At 45.2% G+C, this 22,288-nt stretch overlaps 1 protein-coding gene across 1 annotated transcript in view; it reads left to right on the top strand.

The window, feature by feature from the left end:
• The window catches only part of HPGD (15-hydroxyprostaglandin dehydrogenase), a 354,979-nt gene that overhangs the window by 94,929 nt on the left and 237,762 nt on the right, over positions 1-22,288 (top strand). Inside the window, exon 4 of the mRNA XM_085641853.1 lies at positions 14,689-14,785. Within this exon, the coding sequence (XP_085497979.1) occupies positions 14,689-14,785 (97 nt within the window). The remainder of the gene's footprint in view (positions 1-14,688; positions 14,786-22,288) is intronic.

The following is a 22,288-nucleotide window of genomic DNA, read 5'->3' as shown; positions in this document are numbered from 1 at the left end:
GGGCCGGGGTACAGCAGGCGCACAGGATGGCAGGCAACTCCGCTCATGAGGACGGCGTCAGCCTCGTGGCATGGTGAGAGGCGCTGCCCTGGCAGAGACGTTGGGCTTTCTGGAAGAGGACCACACCCAGGGCTATGTGCTTTTTATTCACACACCTATGCTGGCCTGGTGTACGCCGGGCCATCCCACTCCGCTCACGCTTACGGGGGGGACGTAGCAGGCAACATTTCCACGAACTCAGCCACTGGCTGGGGTGACATGGTTGCGTCCATTGTCCACTACACTCCATACACCAGAGGTGTATGTCGCCATGGATATGGGTGTGTTCGGCATACTGCGGTCTGTCCAGCCACTCTTGGCATTGTGTACTTCCCAATCATGGTTCTCCTGCATCCTTCTCACATGCCTGGTCACCACCTCTCCCCACATTGGGCTAGTGTGTGGCTGAGGTGCCATACCATTGATGGTTCTTGTTCACAGCTTGCCCAGGTTACCATTGTGAGTTGTTCTGTCGTGTCTGGTGGGTGGGCATGTTGTTTTGCATGTTGGTTGTGATTTTGTGACGTGTGCATTGCCAGGGTAGTGAGTTGCATGGTTGTGGAGTTGAGGTGAGTGGGGTGTTCATTTGGAACTTGCCAAGGGTCTGTGCATTTCCCTTGGCGCCATCCTGGGAATGCTGGTTGCTGCTGGACTGTCGGAGGATGAAGGGACTACGCACACTGGCTGGGTATTTGGAGGCGAGATTGGTGGAGGTTCCACGGTGTTCGGATGTTGCCTGCACATTGATGTGAGATGTGTGCTTTCTGTTGCGGCGATTGTGTGCTGTCACCAAGGGGGCACAGGTATGACATGTGTGCTGTGGATTGCCCCCAACACATGCGTGCATTCAGCTATGACGTATGGTCCTTGCTTTGTCTCCAGCGGATCCTGCGCATTGTGTTGGGCGTCGAGGGACTGGGGTACCAGGCTGATGGTGATGTCCAGGACAGGTGTGAGGGACTTGGATGTGGTTGGCTGTGAGACTCATCCGACTCTGGCGGGTGTTTGTTGGGGGGTACCAGGGGCCAACAGGTGCAGCACAGCCAGCAGCTTTGTGTGGGGTGAGTTGTTGGTTGTCCGCTGTGTTGTTGCCATCAGCCTGCTGGGCGATGTTGGTCAGGATGCGTAGGATCCTTATGTGCCTGTAGTGGGCAATAACATTGTCAGGTGTTGGGTCTGTGAAGCTGGTGCGTTTCCTGGGGGTCCGCTGTCTATGTCTGCGCAGCCTCTGTGGTGGTCCGGGGGGGGGGGGGGGTTTCCGGGTGGGTGTTGGGGTCCTGGGGTGGTGGTGGCGGTGGGTGTTGTGGCCCTCTTGGGTGTCCGGGCCGCATGACCAGTGGCTCCGTGGCATCTGTTCCCCTTCCGATGTGGCTGCAGGCTGGGCTCCCTTTTGTGGTGCAGGCTGTGGTCCGACTTTGTACCAGGTCAGAGCAGGTGTTATTTTCCTGCTGCTAACTCGCCTTATCGCCTGTTTTGTGTTCTTATTGCAGTTCTGGCATGTCTTTTTGTGAAAGTTGTGTAGTGGTGTTGACATGGCTTTTTGCACGGGAACGCCTACTCTCATTAGCAATAGTTGCGGGGGTCATCTGTGCCGATGTTTTTTGCGGCTGCTATTGCGGGTAAACTGGTGCTGTGGGCTGTCAACACCAGCTTGTGATTGGCGCGATAAGTTTCTTGTGAATATCCCCCTCAATTTTAATATATCATGGCACCAAGACGTTATCGTAGACGAGATAAAAGGCGATCATCCAAATTCAAGGACAGCCAAGAGGGTAGGCCCATCCCAGACTCCTCCGGTCTTGGATGGGCACAGATGAGCCCGTCCTTGGCCCGGGCTGCGGGAGCTCCAGCCTGGATTTAAGTGTCTCATGGCGCGTAGAATGTACGCTGACGCAAAAAGGCAAAGCAGCTGAAAGTACGGCCTCCCCGTTCACTTTAAGGATAAAAACTCGAAAGGTGTACAACACAATAATACCTTTCTCAGGTGCAGGTCTAAGTCACATTTAAGTAACACGGTATATTGCCCAGCGATAGGTAAACGCTGCACGAAGTGCAAAAAAATGGGTCATTTTCACAGTGTATGCAAATCTGGTAAAAAACCCTGTAAAGGTACACAGTATTTAGTTAAGTGATGCTGACAGCACATTTGATTTATCAAATTTGGTTGTGACTTTGGAGATTGATTCTGCGGCCACTACCGAACTAAAATACACTGTGTGTCAAGTTAGTTTTTGGGCTCAGGGGTAACACTGGTCATGACGTGACTCGGGAGCACCTATAACTATTACATCAGGTACATTGTTTAATCTACATTGGGCTCTGGTGTTGTGTTAAAGTCACTGGACATACATCCCAGGGCAGACGGTGATCAAGACATTGATATGGTGGAGTTCTTTATTGATTGTTTCTTGCCTTGGTAAAAAAAAACAGAGGCAAAAATGTATGTAGCAATTAAGGGAAGAAGCATTGTAGGCTGGCAAGATCATGCCAGATTGTGGGTCATGCTGTTTCCAGGTGTAGACCCACCTGTTAGAATAGCTAATATACCAATTTCCCTGATTAATATAGATGAACAAAACTCAGCTGCGGATATTGGCAAGAGATTTCCAGAAATGTTTTGTGGCAAGATTGTTCTCATCAAACAAATATCCTCACATAATCAAATTGAAAAAGAATGCCATCCCAGTCTCACACAAATATAGACCTGCTCCATTAAGTGTTAGAGCTGAACTAAAGACTCTTTTATAAAAGTTAGATAAGAAGATATTATTAAAAACACTGACTCCTTTGAATGGGTAAGTCCCTTTGTTGTAATTGTACACAAGAAAGATGGGGAGATTTTTTTTTTTTTTTGCAATATTATTCACAGTCTTAATAAGAATATTGAGTTCTATTGTCACCATCTTCTCAAGGTTCAGGACTTGCTGGCTAACATTGGTGACTCAAAATATTTCACATTATTAGACCTCCAGTAGGCGTACCACCAGATTCCATTAGATGAGAACTCCCAAGATTTAACCACATTTGTCACCCCGTTTGGAGTATATAAAGTTTGCAGGCTTCCATTTGGTCTGGCATCTGTTGCTAGTGTTTTTCAGCATCTCAAGGCAAGTGTAGCACAACATATTTATTGCTTTGGGCATTCTACCAGTCCCAGTTGAAATCTCTGGTATTTTCTCTAATAAAATCCATTGAGGATGCTCAACTACCTCGAGACAGAGATACACATGATGTGCAGCACGACCATATAAGTAGCATCTGGGCATCTGGCACCCAGCTTGCCACTTGCCTGTGTCCTCCCATTCCTGCTTGTTCCAGACTGATCTAGTGATACAGCAGCTACCTGGGTTGTCCCACTGGGTTTTCCCACTTACCGTTTTTCTGCCAACAGAAACCCCGCCCTTCCCAGGACCTACTTAATGCAGGCCGCAGCGCAATCTCATCAGTAGGCACCTGGACACCTAGCTTGCCACTTGCCTATGTCCTCCAGTTCCTGGTTCTTCTAGACTGATCCACTGACACCGCAGCTGGCCGGGTTTCCCAGCTGGGTATTCCAGACTGGGTTTTACCAATCACCATTCTTCCCCCCAACAGAAGCCCCCCCAACCCAGGACATGCTTGATGAATGCCGCTGTGCAACCACACCGCTGGCATGCCAAAGGCAAGCCTGTCTGTACCTGTCCACTCCTGGACTGCACCCAGCACCACGACCCCTGTCCCTTCTGCCCCCTTAAGATACACCATTGCTGAGCTCTACACCCTCGTCTCTGGATGCTGTAGCAAACACTACAACCATGCCAACCCACACGCCACAGTAGGACCTTTCACCTGCATGCACCCACTGTCATTTCACCTGCCACTGCAGACACACCAGCCCACCGGCCCGCCTCACACCACAGAGACCACTTAAACAAAAATACCAACTCGCATGTGCCCTTCTCAATACACACTCACTATGTAAGCATTCTACTGAATTATGGACCTCATCGCCACCCTTGCACCCGACATCGTCTTCCTCACTGAGACCTGGATCAACCCCACATCCATCCAAGACGTTGCCACAGCGATCCCTGACCAGGACAACACCAACAAGCCAGGAAGAGGAACAGCCATCATCCTCAAAGAGACCATAGAGTGTACCACCAACATCAACGATGGAACATCTCAACTTCAAGCTCCACACGGAGGATAAGACAAGCATCAGAGGCACGATCTGTCACCTACCCTCGGGCCCACACTCTACCTTCTGGAAACACGCCAATGTCAGACCACTACTTAAAAAAACGCTGCTAACTCCAGCAAACTCAAAAACATCCTGCCTAACTCCCTGCTCCTATTCCCAGCGAAGTTACTGGAAAAGATTATCAGCAATCAACTCATGACACATCTGGAGAAGAGGAGCCAGCTACTCAACACCTCCCAGTCCGGATTCCACAGCAATCGCAGCACCAAAACCATCCTGATCGCAGCCACCGTCAACATCCGAACCTTCCTCGCCTGAGGAGAAACCGCAGATTTGATCCTTCTTGACCTCTCGGTGGCCCTTAACACCATATCCCACCACTCGCTGATCGAAAGACTCCACCACATCGGCATCCAAGGGGATGCGGTAACATGGATCCCCTCCTTCCTCACCTGCAGAATTCAGAGGACGCACCTCCCACCTTTCACCTCTAAACCCAAGGAGATCACCTGCGGTGTCCCCTATGGCTCATCCCTCAGCCCCAAGCTCTTTAATGCATATATGACCCCGCTGGCCGACATCGTCAGATCCCACGGTCTCAACATAATTTCCCATGCAGACGACACCCAACTAATTCTCTCACTCACTTATGAACCCAGAACCAACTTCCACAGGTGTATGACAAACGTCACCAACTGGATGAAAAACTGACTGTATGAAAAACAACTGCCTGCAGCTGAACATAGACAAGATGGAAGTACTGATCTTCAGAAACAGCAGCAACACATGGAACGACTCCTGGTGGCCATCAAACCTAGGGCCTGCACCCACTCTCCCCGACCATGCCAGAAACCTCTGAATCATCATTGACAACATGCTCACCATGAAATCACATATTAACACCATGATCTCCCCCTGGTTCTTCACTCTGCGCATGCTACGTAAGATCTTCAAGTGGACACCCCTAAAAACTCGACTCGCACGGTGATACAGTTCCTCATCACCAGTCAACTAGACAATGCCAATGTCCTCTACCTCGGAATTGCCACACATTTCCTACAGAAACTTCAGACCATACAGAATGTCGCAACCAGACTCATCCTCGGCCTTCCTGACAAACCCACATCCTACTTCAGACAACTCCACTGGCTTCCCGTACTGAAGAGATGTCAATTCATGCTGCTGACCAACACACACAAGACTCTACATTAACCAAGGAGCACAATACATTAACCACTGCCTAAACTTCCACCAACTGTCGAAGATTGTGCTCCACCTCCCTTTCACTTGCCCATACTACTCGCATCTGCTGAAGCAGAGGTGGAGGACGCTCCTTCTCCCCCATCGCAGTAAAGACTTGGAACAGCCTTTTCACACACCTCTAGACAATCAACTCACTTTCGGAATTCAGAATGGCCCTCAAGACCTGGCTGTTCGAATAAGCCTCTGGGACCTGCAAGCACCAGGATACCCTATTGGTTGATTAGCTACGCTTTATAGATCCTGATTGATTGATTGATTGATACACTTCACTCCTTTCTTGGGGTTAGTGAATACTATTCACATTTCATGCAGGGCGATACATTCATTGTACAACCATTGGGTAACCTTAAAAAAAGAAGTGTAGTATCTGGTCAGATTCAGTGCACAAAGCTTTTCAGAAGGTAAAGAATTCTCGTCATTTCTGCTCCAGCAGTGTGTCCATTTGTTGCTGGCAGAAAGTGTGCATTCATAGTTGATGCTAGTCAAATTGGATTGGGGCTGTTTTTTTCGCAAACATTTCAGGACAAAGAACGCACTATTGCTTTTGTCTCTTGCTCCCTCAGTGATGCTGAAACATATTACAGTACCAGTGAGTGAGAGGCATTGGCCTGCTGTTGGGCAGTGGATAGATTTATTACGTTTGTTTGGGGCTTGCACTTTGATCTTTACACTGATCATAAACCATTACTACATCTACTTAATGGCATTGATTCTGAAAAAGCATCATCAGGGTTAGTTGGATTGCTTTCCAAACTACAAGGGAACACTTTGACTGTGAAAATGTAAGGGCTGACTGCCTATGCAGGTTACCTATTGCAGATGAGTGTACAAATTCCATTCAAGACAATGAGTGTTTGGTCGCTCTGATAGACGACATCCCGGAATATAAAGATACAGTCACTCACAAGTATTGGCTGGAGGCTTTCACGCAAGATCCCACTTTGCAATCTATTGAAACGTGCATAAAAGAAGGTTGGCTCTATAGGAGAAATGTTGAGGCTTTATTGAGACCTTATGTTCAGTTTCAGAGGATCTATCTGTGGTTGAAGGAGTGTTATTACAGAGTGATGTTTGTGTACCTCCAGTGTCTCTCAGAAATGTGCTGATTAAGGAAGCTACAAGGGTCACTTAGGTGTCAGTAGCACCTGTAAAAATCTTAAACAGTTTTTGTGGTGGCCTGCTATGGAAGCTCAATGTTAGACCTGGCAGCCTTGGCGTGGGTTTCCCCTGTATTTTTGCCTTTGCATCCTGTGTTTTTACTGTATGTTGGACTTAGGTTTTGCTGGTCTAGATGCTTTGGGCATTTTGCCACTGCTTTTCAGTGCCAAAGTGCAAGTGCTCCCCTTTTTTTGGTACACTATTAAGGCCCTAGTACAGTGTACTGTGTGTGCCCAGGGCCTGTAAACTAAATGCTGCTAGTGGGCTTGCAGCACTGATTATGCCACCCACACAAGCAGCCTTGCAAAAGGATCTCAGGCCAAGTCCTTCTCCTTTCCTTGGTAGAAACAGCTACTGCAGGCCAACCCCAGACAGAACACAGCAAAAGGGCAGTACTTCTCCTTCAGTTTCTCCAGCTCTTCTCCTTGGCAAAGGTTCCTCTTGAATTTCAGTAAGGATCTAAAGTTCTGGGGTCTGGGCCCCAGTATTTATACAGCATTTCTCTTTGTTCTCTTGTGGCAGAGAGGCTCTGTCCTCTCTGGTCCAGCTTCCCAGCAGGAGATGGAGACAGCATTGTGGAAGGCAGAACAGGCCCATTCAGGTGAAAGGAAATCTCCTCCCACTACTCTAAGTGCAGCCCAGGTCTATTCAGCCCAGCCCTGACTCATCCGGGAAAGGCAAGACATATCTCCACCCCTCCCCCAGTGGATGTCTACAGTGAATTGACATCCCCAGCCCCTGTCACTCCAAAGCCAGACAGTTAATCCACAAACCAGCAGAGGCACACAGGATGGCTAAGCAAGAAAATACCTACTTTCTACAAGTGGTATTTTCAAACACACAATATAAAAATCATCTTTACTAAAAGTTGTATTTTTATATTCTGAGTCCAGACATACTAAACTCTATTTCTCTATCTTGTCCCAATGGGATAGTTATCCTATGGGACAGATAGCCGTTCAATAGTGAAAACGAAATTCACTATGGTTCACTATCATGACATTTTACACACATCAGGACATGTCCTACCTTTCACATACACTGCACCCTGCCCACAACCTTGGGCCTACCTTAGAGGTGACTCACATGTAAGAAAAGGAAAGGTTAGAGCCTGGCAGTGCACTTGCCAGGTCAACATGTGCGTAGTCACTGCAGTGGCAGGTCTGAGAAGCCTCTGAAAGGTGGCTTGTGTGGGTGGCAGAATCAGTGCTGAAGGGCTACTAGCAGCATTTGACTTACAGGCCCTGGGCACACACAGTGCACTGTACTAGGGTCTTAGTAGTTAGTCAAGTAAGCCAATCATGGAAACACCTATCCATATTCACAATTTACAGAGGGAGCAATTGCACTTTGCAACTGATCAGCAGTGGCAAAGTGCCCAAAGCACCCAGACCAGCAAAAACGAAATTTAGCACACAGCAAAAACACAGGAGGCGTTGGCAAAAATACAGGGGAAAGCCACGCCAAGAATGCCAGGTCTAACACACTCTGACAAGGTCAATAAATCTTTCATAGGCAAGAGCTATTGGATATGCCTTTGCTTGTTTTAAATACTTTACTCCAAGTTTATTGATCTCACTATTGACAAAAACTGTGCTTAGTAATGCTACTGTGAAATTGTATATTGAGAATGCTGCTGTTTAGGCCAGCAAAACACACAAGATAATGGACGTAATGTTGCACATTGGCAAAACATTCACCCCCAGTCACAGATCTGGGTTTAATCCATCGTTATTTTGCTCACCACGCCACCCCAGTTCAGACATGGCCATATGCAAATCAGTCTTGACCATGTGCCTCATGGGAGCAGTCCAGTCCGAACTCCCAAGCCATGTCTTCCCTGGACCGGAATCGAGCATCCTAGAACCGGTTTCGGGTTTTCACCCCTTTTCAGCCAGGATAACTTGACTCCAGTGGCGTAGTGAGCATGGGACCCACGTCTGGTCATACCTTTCCCACATAGGGTGAACAGCAAAACACACAAGATGATGGACGGAATGTTGCACATTGACAAAACATTCACCCCCAGTCACAGATCTGGGTTTAATCCATCGTTATTTTGCTCACCACTCCACCCCAGTTCAGACATGGCCATATGCAAATCAGTCTTGACCCTGTGCCTCATGGGAGCAGTCCAGTCCGAACTGCCAAGCCATGTCTTCCCTGGACCGGAATCGAGCATCCTAGAACCGGTTTTGGGTTTTCACCCCTTTTCAGCCAGGATAACTTGACTCCAGTGGCGTAGTGAGCATGGGACCCAAGTCTGGGCATACCTTTCCCACATAGGGCGAACAGCAAAACACACAAGATGATGGACGGAATGTTGCACATTGACAAAACATTCACCCCCAGTCACAGATCTGGGTTTAATCCATCGTTATTTTGCTCACCACGCCACCCCAGTTCAGACATGGCCATATGCAAATCAGTCTTGACCCTGTGCCTCATGGGAACAGTCCAGTCCGAACTGCCAAGCCATGTCCTCCCTGGACCGGAAACAAGCATCCTAGGACCGGTTTCGGGGTTTCACCCCTCTTCAGCTAGGATAGCTTGATTCCAGTGGCACAGTGAACCCAGGACTCACGTCTGAGCATACCTGGCGCACTTAGGGCGAGAAAGCAAAAGACACACAATTGATGGATTTAGGCCCAGATCTCTGTATGGGGGGTGAATGTATGACATTGTGCTGCATTCTGTCCATCAACTGTTACTTTTGCATTTGTCACCCCGAGTGGGAAGGGTATGCCCAGACGTGGGTCCCGTGCTCTCCATGCCACTGGAATCAAGCTATCCTGGCTGAAGAGGGGTAAAACCCCGAAACCGGTCCTAGGATGCTTGTTTCCAGTCCAGGGAGGACCTGGCTTGGCAGTTCAGGCTGGACTGTTCCCATGAGGGACAGGGTCAAGACTGATTTGCATATGGCTGGGTTCAAACTAGAACGGCATGGTGAGCAAAAAAACGATGGATTTAGGCCCAGATCTCTGTATTGGGGTAAATGTATGACATTGTGCTTCATTCTGTCCATCAACTGTTGTTTTTGTAATTCTCAGAATTGACAAAATACTTGTATATTAGCTCTCAAATTTTCTTATTTTTAAAGAGCATATGCCATTTTTTTGGCACAAACAATGTTGGGTGGTGTAATTAATAAAGAGTCCTTGATCGTTTTATGAAAGCAAATTTCTTATAAACCATAGAAAGGCATCCATAATTTTAGTGTATAACTAATTTGTGGTAGGAAAATCAACACAATATGTTTTCTACACTACTAGGCCTGCTTTCTGCTCTGCAATGAAGATAGTTTTCATAGCACCAATACACACCATTTGGGAGTTTCCTCTGGCGATCCAAAAGACCATAGTGCAGGCCATGGATATCTTATGCCTGGATTATTGGAATATCCTCTAGCCGGGCATTGCTAAGTATATCCAGAACAGATTACAGATCATCAAAATGCTGCAATGAGATTGCTTTGTCTGTCATGTGCCTAAATTTATTTAGGTTTATAAGCAACTTCGCTCTGTACACTGGCTACCTGCCGTAAAAAAGCACCCAGTTCAAGGCCTTGTATACCACTCATTGCGTCATAGTTAAATCTGATCCACCCATTCTCGTCTAATTTATTGTGCCTTACTGCCCTAATAGATATCTGAGATCAGCTGAGCTTAATTCAGCTGTGATTCCGAGCTTCGATTTTGCTTGGCCGGGAGGCAGAACTTTCTGCTTCCTAGGGCCTAGACTTTGGAACAATCTGCCTATGAGGATCCGGAACATTTAACCACTACTCCTTCAGGAAACAGCTTAAGATCTGACTGTTTGAATGATGCCTCTGCAGGGGTTAGCTGTCTCATTTCAGGTGTGCTAGGAAGCCCTGTGAAGGGCATACATGTGTGGTATAAATTATTTAACATTAGTATGTGAGCTAGTTAAGCTTGTAAACCTCCCTGTGAATTGATGTCAGACTCACTGTCTCATTTCAGAGGATTTACTTCAATGAGTTTGCTCCTCTGTTTCCAGTAGGGATCAATGGCTGTGAACCATTGACAACTTGTACGTGCAAAAAGAAGAGCCATTCAAAGGGCACTGCGACATCATTGCTTTTTTAATGCTTGAAAATGACTTTCAGAAAAAGCTGAGTCTGTACTGGCTAGCAGAGAATCTAGCCAAGAATCTTGCATGTAGTGGCTGCCAACTTAGAATGTATTTTGACAAAGAATTACAAAAACATTACAGAATGGCTGACCATGGTTCCTCACATATGGGCGCCCAAGTGGCCACCTTAAAATGCTTTTTGTTATACTTTAGCATTAGTTAACCATTCCAAGATATTCAGTGTTGTTTATTTGAACCGATTAACTAATAATGAACTATAGTTCAGGAAATACGCTTTGTCATAACCAAAATCTCTGTAGCCAAAGCCAGAACTCTTGGCTTTGCCATTGCCTGTTTATTAATGCTGTCATTACATATTGAGTTAATTTTGTGTTTGATTAGTGTGTTAAATCTCATCTGCATTTGAAATGTGCTCCACTTTATAGGGCAAGTCTTGACTCCTCCATGTAGGTACCCTTGGAGAATGAAGTGTAGAAAGTGAGTAACTTGATTAAATAGGGTGCAATAGTACCTGAAGTTCTAAGACACCAGTGCTAATGACATTACCCACGAAGAATGCTACTCCATACCACTGACTGCCCCAGATCCAGAGAAATCTCAGCGGCATGAGTCAGCTCATGCAACACTGCTTGCGAAGAGCAATACTAGCTAAGAGCACTACTACATGTGTATTTTTTAACAATATTATGTGAGGAGGCACATACTGCCATCCCCTTAGTAGCATGCAGCCGCATAGCAACAGTTCAACTGTTTTCACTACCATCTCACTCAAGATATCTGGCCACAAGCTTGCTGACTTGGTTTACCCTCCAGAGCATGAAAGTCCCAAGAGGAAATAAGCAAAGACGTAGGGCCCTTGAAACCACTTTTGTATTATGTTAGCAGAGTGTTCATTTTTTGTAGTTGTGCATGAACATATATCATGGCTCCAAATTCAATTTACCATCAATCAAGATCCCCCCCAAAAAAGTTAAATATAGCACCACTTCAAGTTATTGACAGATGGTATGTAGTCCCAACTTTCATTTTACTACTATACATTTCCAATAGTCGATGGTTTAGTAAGGAACCAAAGTTTCCAAAACCCTCTGCAGCCCAGATGATAGTAGTCACCTGGGGTTGTGTCATGTGCAAAGTAAATAGCAGATACATGATTTTACATAATTTTGATGTGCTACATTTTATTCCTTTAGCTATTTTAAACAAAAAAATAAATATAGTCTGGCATGTCAAGGGGTATGCTTAATTATGTTTCTTAATGTAAAGTTACAAGTGACTACCTCCATTTCTGAGCTCCCAATCTCACTCAGCCAGCATCATAGAGGGTAGTAATTAAACAAACCCAAGTCGGCCATCTTTCTCCAGTGGAGCCACGTGTCCCCTTTGTAAATGCCAATTGAGAATTTGATGAATACTCAATTCAGTGGTGGGATCCCTTTCCTCAGATCCTCTATACTACAGTCACAACATCCTTGCTTTGTGCATTATAAGAGATCCCAATATTGAATGCTATCCAGACGTGGTATTACACTTTGGCTACATTCCGCAAATGTTTCTGTACTATATTAATCATTTAACCAGACTGTAGGTGCATTACTGAGTTCTATACCCCTGCCTATACTTTAGGACCATTACGCCTCCTTACCATATGCCTTGAAAATGTGATGCAGGTTTCAGCATCTCAGTACAGACCTCAACCCAGTATTTGATGAACCTCTTCATACTACAACTCAGGTTAATTTAGTAGCAATGGCAATACTAATCACTATTTTATGCTGTATTTCACAATATATCATCCGAAAAACATATTTGACTGAAAAGAGCGGCTACCATAATATTCTGAAGGTAAGTCCATATATAGGTAGGGAGAGATTTGCATATCCTGTGCTGCATAACTGCATACCTTCAAGCTATGTATAACAGCGAGGCACAAATATGTGGACTTAAGTATCATGCACCTTCACTTACCTTTAAACCCTTACGTTTTCGATATTTTGGGCTCTAAATTCTGACAGGACAAGATTTAAAGCTCAATAGTGTGAATGAATACCATATTTTATAATATGTACATATATCTTATAATTATGACTAACCATGAGAAACATCCTTCAAAGTCTCAACTACCGCCATAATTCCAGCATCACTACACGCTGCATCCCAACTTCCCCCTCTGACTGACTGACTGGATTAGTAATGTTGTTGGTACAGCACTTTAAAAATCATAGCAGGAACTAGGGAGGAGTGGTGAGAGGAAGGAGTTGGAAACTGGCGCGAATACGTGTACAATCATATAGTCATTCCTGACTGGTTCTAGATTCACCAGCTCTGCAGTTTTTTTCATTGCCGACTGACTTTAGATTCACCAGCCCTGCAGTTCCTTTTCCTCTGGGTACAAAAAGCTAACCAAATCCTCTTTAAATGACAATCAACATAACCTCCAAACTCTGCTGTTGTGTGGCACACGTTTTGCATTGAATCAGTGCTTTTCAAGACAAACTACCAAATTTTATTTTCCTAAGAATTTGAAATAATGTCCCTTAAGCCTTCCACGAACACCAAAATGGCTGAGCTGCTGATGATGCTGTTGCCCCATTTGGTGACTGTTTTGCACCTGTCCTCCAAGTTCTTTTATATTTTTGTTTTATGATTGTAAACACACCTTACTTTGTATGCTGTCCATTGACATTTATAAAGCTATCTGTTGCTATTGGTCTGCTGTGTTTTATGAAAACAAATTAATCCCTAAACTAAGCATTTGCTCGCTTGAGCCGGGACACCACATGAGACCATATTCCACATGAAACCTTTTAGGTGACTCTTTTAGCATTTACACTGGCAAATACACTTTCCCAAATACCAAACACACCATCCATTTGTAATAAATCAAATTCTTCATGTGCTTTTTCAGCGAGCTAATTTGAATTTGTCTTTTAGTGGATTAATGCATCCACTGCAGTGGCCTGTGTGCGACCTCATGGTCACGGGTTCAAATCCCGGAGGGTCCACTCTGCCTTTCATCCATTCTCCGGTCGATAAAATGAGTACCATTGAGTTGGGTAACAAAAAACATGTTATTCTGGGGATGAACTTCCGCTTTTACAAAAACACATGCTATGTTTAAATAGATTGAACCAGGCTTCAAAACGTTTTTTCATGATTTAAAACTTGAATCTCAAAGGAGAGTGTTCTGAAGTGGATGCCTGGAGGTGCCACATTCATGCCTGGAACTAGATAGAGAGTAGAATGACACCAATGGGGTGAAGTTCTCAGGTTCAACCCTACCCACTTTTGATCCATCGGTAATATTTTCTTTTCTGGGTTGGTTTGTGACATGGTTATACATTTATTTACGCATCTGCAGGAAAATTCGCCCTGGTGGACATCCCATATAAGATTTTTCGAGAAATCACATTTGCAAGTACAGCAGTGTAGTCGGGACTCAGGCAGTTATGAGAGCCCTTCCAGCTATTCCAACACTCTTCCGAAAGCAACATATTTAAAAGCTGACAGCAGCACGTGTGAATGTTTGAAAACATCCATCAACAGAAGGCGAAAGGCAAACTCATATTCTGTTCAGGCATGTCAAAAAATCTTCTGGGCACATCCTGACAGACGTCAGCAGGCTGGGTGATGTTGTCTCTCCGTGCAGCTCACCATTATAGAAACAATCGGCCGAAGCATTCCAAGAAGTTGAAATTCAACAAACTGCATTCACTTCTACACTGAGGCTTGCTTGGTATCTAAGAAAACAATTTTAAATGAAAAAAAGTTTAGTTTTTTTAAAACTTTATTTATGAATTACAGCATGTGTCCTGTAATGGAATGGGGATATCTGGCTAACATTTAGTTACTGTAAGCTTGTAAGCCTGATTTAAATGCCAATCTGAAAGCATCAAACACTTCAGCTGGTGTTCTTTTGTGTTTCACATTAGATTTCAGTGATAAGAGGAACATACATTGGCTTAGAGCATATGAGCAAAAACCATGGAGGTGAAGGAGGAACAATTATCAATATATCATCGCTGGCAGGTAAGATATTTTCTTATAGATATTTTTTGCTCATATGCAAGGTTCAGCAATGCGTGTGTGGGAACAAGAATATGTCCTGTCCATTTTCACCCTTTTCTTATACTGAGATGGTCTGATAACACAAACAAGCTGTTTTGCAGGTGCAGAGCCTAACCTTTCTTCATCCTTTGTTCTCACCTATACTTCTCCTCGTCCAGCTTCTTTTCTCACGCCTGTTTTACTTCATTTATGGACCAACCCTCTGCACATTTTCTCTTGACTTTTACCTTCCCCCTCTTCTTCTACTAGAAGTCACATTCGCTACCTCCTCTTAGTACTCTTCTCTTTGCCTCCTCCTCCCATTTTTTTCTTCATTTTTGTAATCATTCTCATACCTTATGCCGCATTTTGTTAGTTCCCATCTTCTCTTCTCCACACCCCTGCTCTTCTTGTTGGGCCTATTCCTTCATCATTCCTCCCTTCATACTTCACTTTGTTTTATCCACACACCTGTGTTTGCTTCTCTCCACCTCATTCACCTGCTTTTCATCTACCTCTTTTCTCCCATCCTCTTTCCTTATTTTATTTGATTGCACATTGTAACACCTAATATTGTCTCCCCTGTTTCTTGACTTTCTTCTTTCCTATATTTGTTATCCTCTCTTCCACCTCCTCTTGTTATTCTCCTACCTCCTTGGTTACCCCTTCTGAATGTCTCTTCTATTTTCTACTCTATGTTCACATACAGCGCATCTCCTCTTTTGCATCCTTCGCTTTTCTCGGCAATGACGCTGAACATCCTGTGATTCTGGGCAAATCACTTAATCTCCCCGTGCCTAACAAAAGAACACAAAAAATGAATGTGTCCTCATGTAATGCAACTGATGCTATGTAAAGCGCTCTCATACCCGATTCAGCTCAAGTTCGCGCTATATAAAACTCTGTAAAATAAATATGACTGATGCCATGCTCCTCTTTGGAAATGCAGGCTTAACATAATATGAGTGCACAAACTTTTGTTCGGGTTATCATTTTGTGCAACATAATGATGGACTGGGATGCGACCGGAGTAATTACCAGTGGCTGAGATTAATTCAAGCATTCCATCCATAACTTTCTATATATTTTTGTGTTTCACACAAAATGGTATTGGTATGCTTAGACGTGGGTCCTATGCTCACTGTGTAACTGGAACCAAGCTATAGCTCGCTGATGAACCCTAACTAGGGTGAAATTGGACCTGGGTTGCTTGTGTTCCAGTTTAGGGAGAGCCTGCCCTATCAGTTCTGGCTGGACTGTTCCCATTGGAGCAGGGTCAGGACAGATTGGAATATGGCTAGGTCCAAACTGAGGTGGCATAGTGTACAAAATACTGATATACTAGAATATGGCCTTGAGTAATAACCTGTGGATGAGATTGATTCAAGCATTCCACCAGAACTTTTTTGTTTACCTTTGTGTGTCTCTCTAAGTGGGACATGTATGCCCAGACATAGGTCCTATTTAGACTGTTTCACTGGACCCAGGCTATACCTGGCTGTTGACACCCTAAGTAAGACAACACTGGGCCTGGTTTGCTTGTGTTCCAGTTTAGGGAGGACCTGGCCTGTCAGTTTGGGTTGGACTGTTCCCATTGGGGTAGGCTGAAGACTGCTTGGCATATGGCTGTGCCCAAATTGAGATGGCATGGTGTTTAAAATATTGATGGACTAGGATGTCGCCATGAGTAATTACTAGTGGCTGGGAATAATTCAAGCATTCCATCCATCACGTTTTTATTCTTTTGCAAGGTCTAGAAACAGCATTGTTCTTCATCATGAGTATTAAAAAGGGTGTTTATCATTTGGGGTAGGCAGTCACTCACCTCAAGGAATAATAACACTAACTTGTCAGGGCAAACCGTAATGTCACTAAATAACCTGAGCTCAACCACTTGGTTGCTATGGCACAGAGCAGGCAAGGTTAATTTAGGGCAACATGTAAAGTATTTATGCAGTACCAACATGTGATAAAGACAAAGGGCAAAGCAATACAAATTTAATAGGTGGATTTGAAAACATTGATTTTTAAAGTTTTAAGTCAAAATAGCAAAAAAGGCTCTAAGCCTTGATGAAAATCTACGGAAATGTTACACTGGACACCTTGGCATGAGGTTCCGCTGATGTCTCTAGAGATTTTGGAAGTCCAGGGGGCATATTACCATGGGCCGGCGATACAATTATCGCCGCTTTATCGTCCGTTTTTCGGGCGCAAAGCGGCGAAAATTATATTGCATTATTTACAAGGACACGCTAGCGCGTGTTTCCTTGACTTGGCTCCCGTTTTTCACACGCCTCGCCTCGCATCGATAATGAGATCCAAAGTAGGCGTGGCTGTGAAAACAACATGGGAAAATAACTCAGGAATTTAACGTCTGTTAAATTCCTGACTAAGGCATACCCAACATGAGAGGTGGATTGTAGGGCTGAGGCCACAGGGCCTATCATCAAGCTTATCGCCGTTTTCCATGGAACATCGCTGGAAAACCAGCGATGTTCCATGGAAAACCCCGCTATCGCTGGAATATTTATCGCCATAGCGCTAAGCGTTGATAACACAGCGCTAGCTTGGTGATATATTCCAGCGATTGCCGGCGATAATTACCGAGCGCGTTTAGCGCTTTTTTATTATCGCTGGGGCTTGATAATATGCCCCCAGGTGTTTTCTTAGTACCAATGTTTCGGGATTTCTGGAGCAGCTCCTCTATGCCTTTTCTAAGGCTCCCAGGACCTCATGGACAGCACTTAAGGGCCAGGACTCACTCCAGGAGAGCATCAAGGTCCAGTTGAGTTGGAACCTGTTAACTACTCACTTCAAGAAAAAGGCCTCTTGCTTCTGGTTGTGTTCTTATGGTCCTACAGGAGGTTGGCCAAGTGACTCTTGGAGTCCACTTCTTTTTCCTGGGAAGGAGGAGGTTTCATCCCTCAGGGCTCCTTTCAAGACACAGACAGCAGGTACAATCCTCTTCTGATCTTCTGCATGTCCAGAAAGTGTTTTGAGGAGGGTTCCTTGTAGTGCCAATATTATGGATGGTGCTTACTAGTAAGTGGGGGTGTCTCTTGGACATTTACCTAACCAACGGCAAAACAGTTACCAGAGGATACCCCACCCACTTTATCAGCAGTTCCTGTTTGCCCCACTGCAAACAATCTCAAAATGTCCTTCCGTTCTAAAATGCAAGATAGATAAACCCTTTCTTCCTTGTGAGGAGTTCTTGTGTTCAGCCAGAGGAGTGGCTAGGGAAATGTGCACTTAACTCTCCTTTGTCCACTTTACACTATTTCTGGGGGTAACTGCCTTTCCACTGAGTTTGGTGCCAGCCCTGCTAGTGTGGGCCTTGGGGGCAAATGCTTTTGTTTGTTCTGGTCTCCCCTTACACTAAAACATGAATGGATAGGCTTCACCACAGTCCCTTTCAAGCACATGAAGTTCCTGGGATCACCCCCCAACTGTCCTTTCAGAGGCGATAAGGACCAAATGCCCACTTCCAGTCCAGCATGCCAAAAGGCCTAAACCATTGATGTGCTGCCTGAACACTTAACATACCTCATTAAGGCTAAGGACTGGTTTGGCAGCTACTGGAGAGCTAATGCAAACTAGCTTCCTTAAGCATCAGGCAGTCAAAATGTAGCTTTATGAATGTTACTATTTCTATATATTCATTCAACTTCTAACTTCACTAAATTAGTTGGAATTTTAGTACACATAAATATACACTTTGAATGACATTTGTAGCCATTTTTCTTGTCACAAGTTGCAGATTGTAAGAAATTGGGGTGACTACCAACCTCAAAGAGTAATCACAACCCATGTCAGGTTGCACCCTCAAAGTCACTAAATAAAGCTGAGATCAATCCCCTGGTAGGTATGGCAATCTGTGAAGCACATATACAGTACAAATATAGTAATAAAGGCAAAAGGCAAAACAATAAGTAAATAGTGACATCAAAATTACAAAATCCAAATTGCGGCACCAGAGATATGAGTTTTAAAGTTTTAATGAAAAATAGCATAAAAAAGCACAAAGTGCCAGTGATGGCTTATGTTGCTGTAGACCGGAACCTATGCACAATTGCAGGCTGATGGCGATTAATCAAATACAACAATCAAGTATGTCCTGGTAAAAAATGTTACCTTCTGACTTAGGTGCTGATTTAGATCTTAGTATAACTGGTCCCACGGCCACTTTTTCGACGGTTTCACCACCCGCCTACTTGGCAATCAACCCACTCCATTTAGATGTTGGTGGGTCTATGGATAAAAGACCGTCCGTCTGCCACCAACTCCGCCCGGAATCATCACCTGCGTGAACCATGTGTCGACAATTGCTTCGACCTCGTGTATTTTAACATTGCTCTTACATGCATTTTTTGTAATGTATAATGCATTAGTGTTCATTTAAAAACTTAGCGAGGTAAAATGAACACACTTGTATTGACACTTTAAAAAAATATATGTTGTGGTGGTTGTGGGTCTTGTGCTTGTGGTGCTTTTGGGTGTGCATTCAATAGTGTGTGTGTTGTTTTTGTGCATTGTCATATCTCAAAAATGGGCATAACACATTACCCTCGTATATTTTAGAAGCACACAACATATGTTTGTATAGACACATTACTCAGTAGTACTTACCTGTCTGCGCTCCAACATGGACTCCCTCTATCAGGAATCCGCTACACGAACAGCACCAGCACTACAGGGAAATCTAAATAAGCTCAGCGAGATCCCGCCACCCTGACAGCGAAGGGTTACTGTCACCCAGCAGAGCAGTCCGCTGCTTCAATGGAGGTGTGCTGCTTACATAATGGTAAACGGTCTGTTGATGCGGATGGCGGTTCAGACCATCAACATCTAAATATGGCAGGTGGTACTCCGTCAGCTTGATGGAGTACTTGTAACCGCCGCCATGGAGAAATGGCAGTAGTCCCGCCAAGGTCTAAATCAGGCCCTTAGTCTTTTAACTCCTAAGCCACCACAGGAGTAGGCTTCTAAAGCCAGAGGCTCAGAGGAGGAGTTAGAGACTGACAGGTTGTAAGGCAGAGGCCAACAGCAGGGTCCAGTCCAGGTCCTCTGGCCACTGATCAGCTGGGTACTTCCAGGAAATGGCCTCTTACAGCTTGTTGTCTCCATGTAACCAACTGGCCCTTGGAGCCCATTTCTGTGTCCTGGGGATAAGAAGTAGGAGGTATAGTCCTTCAGGGCTTCTCGCAGGTCAAAGACAACATGTTTAGTCCTCTTGTGACCTTCCGCAGGTCCACAGAGTATTCTGAAGTGGGTGCCTTAAGATGCCTCATTTATGCCTGTAACCAGCTAGGGGGTGGGTTGACACCTAGGCAAGCCCTAACCAATGGTGTAAAAGTTCCTAGGGCCAACCCTACCCACTTTTTCAGTAGTTCCTTTTTGCCTTATTGCGAAATGGCCCAAAAATGCCATGAGTTAGGGTATTTTCAGGAAGGTGAAAGTCTTCTGCCTCACAAAAATTGGGCTTTGAGGAATGAGGGTGTGTGTGGGGGAGTGTAGTATGACGATCCTAATATCTTCCCACTTCCCAACAGCAACCCCAGAGACAAAGTTATGGTAGGAAAAAGCAAGGTTCTTCAGCAACTAAACAGTGGACATATACTACTTGTCTTAGCATCCTGTTCTCTGCCTTTCAAATGTCCCTCAAGTGTTATATGTGAACCCAACAGCCCTTTCATGCAGGATTTGACTCTCAATCTGTGGTGTCAAAAAGGATGCCCACAGCCCCCACCCTGCCCACTCTGTGGAGTTCTGAGCAAGCATCTCTGCCCATTCAGGTCAGCCTGTTTGCTGCTGGGAGAAAACCATTTCTACACTTATTCAATGATAATCACTTGTTGGGAGAAGCCAATGCAAATTAGCCTCCAGGAATATCAGGCAGAGAAAAGGTAGCTCTCTAAAAGTTACTTTTACTTAATATGCATTCACAATCTAACTTCACCATTTAATTGGATTTTCAATGACTATTAAATATAGTCGGTTAATTATTTTTGTAGCTGGCCCTATTGTAGAGATATAATATTATTTTAATTTGTACTTTGGTTTTCTACTTAGGATAAGTAGGCTTGCTAGGGTGTGTTAGAAATGAGATTTCTGGTTGGCTAGGGCATGCGCAGGCAGAAACCACCACTGTAGTCAGGTCAAGGGAGTTGCATGCTGAAGATGACCCCTGCTCGGCCCCCTTGGTAGCTTGGCATGAGCAGAGAGGCTTATATGTGTAAGGCGTTTGCGCAACACACACACAGCCGCGACACACTAGACACACCACAAAAGAAACTCCACACAAGATTGTATACAAAATATCCTTTATATTATCCATAAAATACATCAGAGCATAATAACATATATACACTGTGCAACCTGGCACTAGGTATCACTTTACAGGGGATTATATACATTACAGGGCCAATCGGACCGCTGTCATAACCATTAGAATGCACAGTTAGAAAAGCAACCAGTGACTACTGGTAAAGGCATTTAGCATAAACACATTATGCATAAATCACATTAGGCATACCTCCTAAATCAGCAGTGCACCACAGTAACACTAACAAGGTGCACACATCACCTTAGGGCCGTACGCTCCCACCAGAACACAAGGTGAACCGAGGCCAACTGGCCTTCCTCGGAGGCACTTCTTTGGCTGCCCCGCAATGATCTCTGTCCACAAAGTCAGGGCTCTATGAGCACATGGCTTTATGGCTTTCATCTGCCACCAGACTGCCACTGCAGCAGGGTACAGGCCCCAAAGATCGGTACCAAAAATGGGGGTAAGGGTGTAGCTCACCCGTGTCTCCTACTGAGACCAACATGCCTCCTATGTTGCAGCTGCCGCGATCTGACAGTACAGCTGTGTAAATCACATCCGGCTCTTGCCTTGGGAGCCCCTCTTTTCGGGGCTCCTCTCGCAGGAAAATCAAGCCGGCACCAACCGTGCACTTTGGAAGCCCCTCTCACCGGGACTCCTTCTGCAGGGAAATCACGCAGGCACCAACAGTGCTACCCTCCATGCTCTACTCAAAGGTACATCTCTTGTGGCCGATGCGAGCAGCGGAATTGATGCGCTCACATAGGGAGCCCGAGAATGCCGAGTTTGCCTGACTTCCGGCAGCTACGTTCACCCTGATTGGTCTGCCGTGGGTGGTGCGGCCCCGCCCACAACCAGGCTCAGCCTTGTCTGGCTTCCGGCATGCTGGGGATCACATAGCGGATTCTCCATCGGGCACTTAGAACATAAAGCGCTCCTGGTGCATTTTGAGGCAGTAGCCCGCCCCTCAGACTCCACACTCAAAAGGTGAAGCGCTCATGACTCGCTCTCTTCACAACAATGCAGGGTGGGCGCCTGCCTAGTACTTCCTCGTAAACTGGCTCAAGACAGCATGGGCCACATCAGCAGAGCCCCTCTGCTGTGCGGTACACGCAGTTTGGTCCAGAGAGAGACCAGGGTTTCACAACCCAGCGCTCACC

Source organism: Triturus cristatus, chromosome 2_2 (genome assembly GCF_964204655.1).
Source record: "Triturus cristatus chromosome 2_2, aTriCri1.1, whole genome shotgun sequence".
Lineage (NCBI taxonomy): Eukaryota > Metazoa > Chordata > Amphibia > Caudata > Salamandridae > Triturus > Triturus cristatus.
This window is presented reverse-complemented; position numbering and strand designations above follow the sequence as displayed.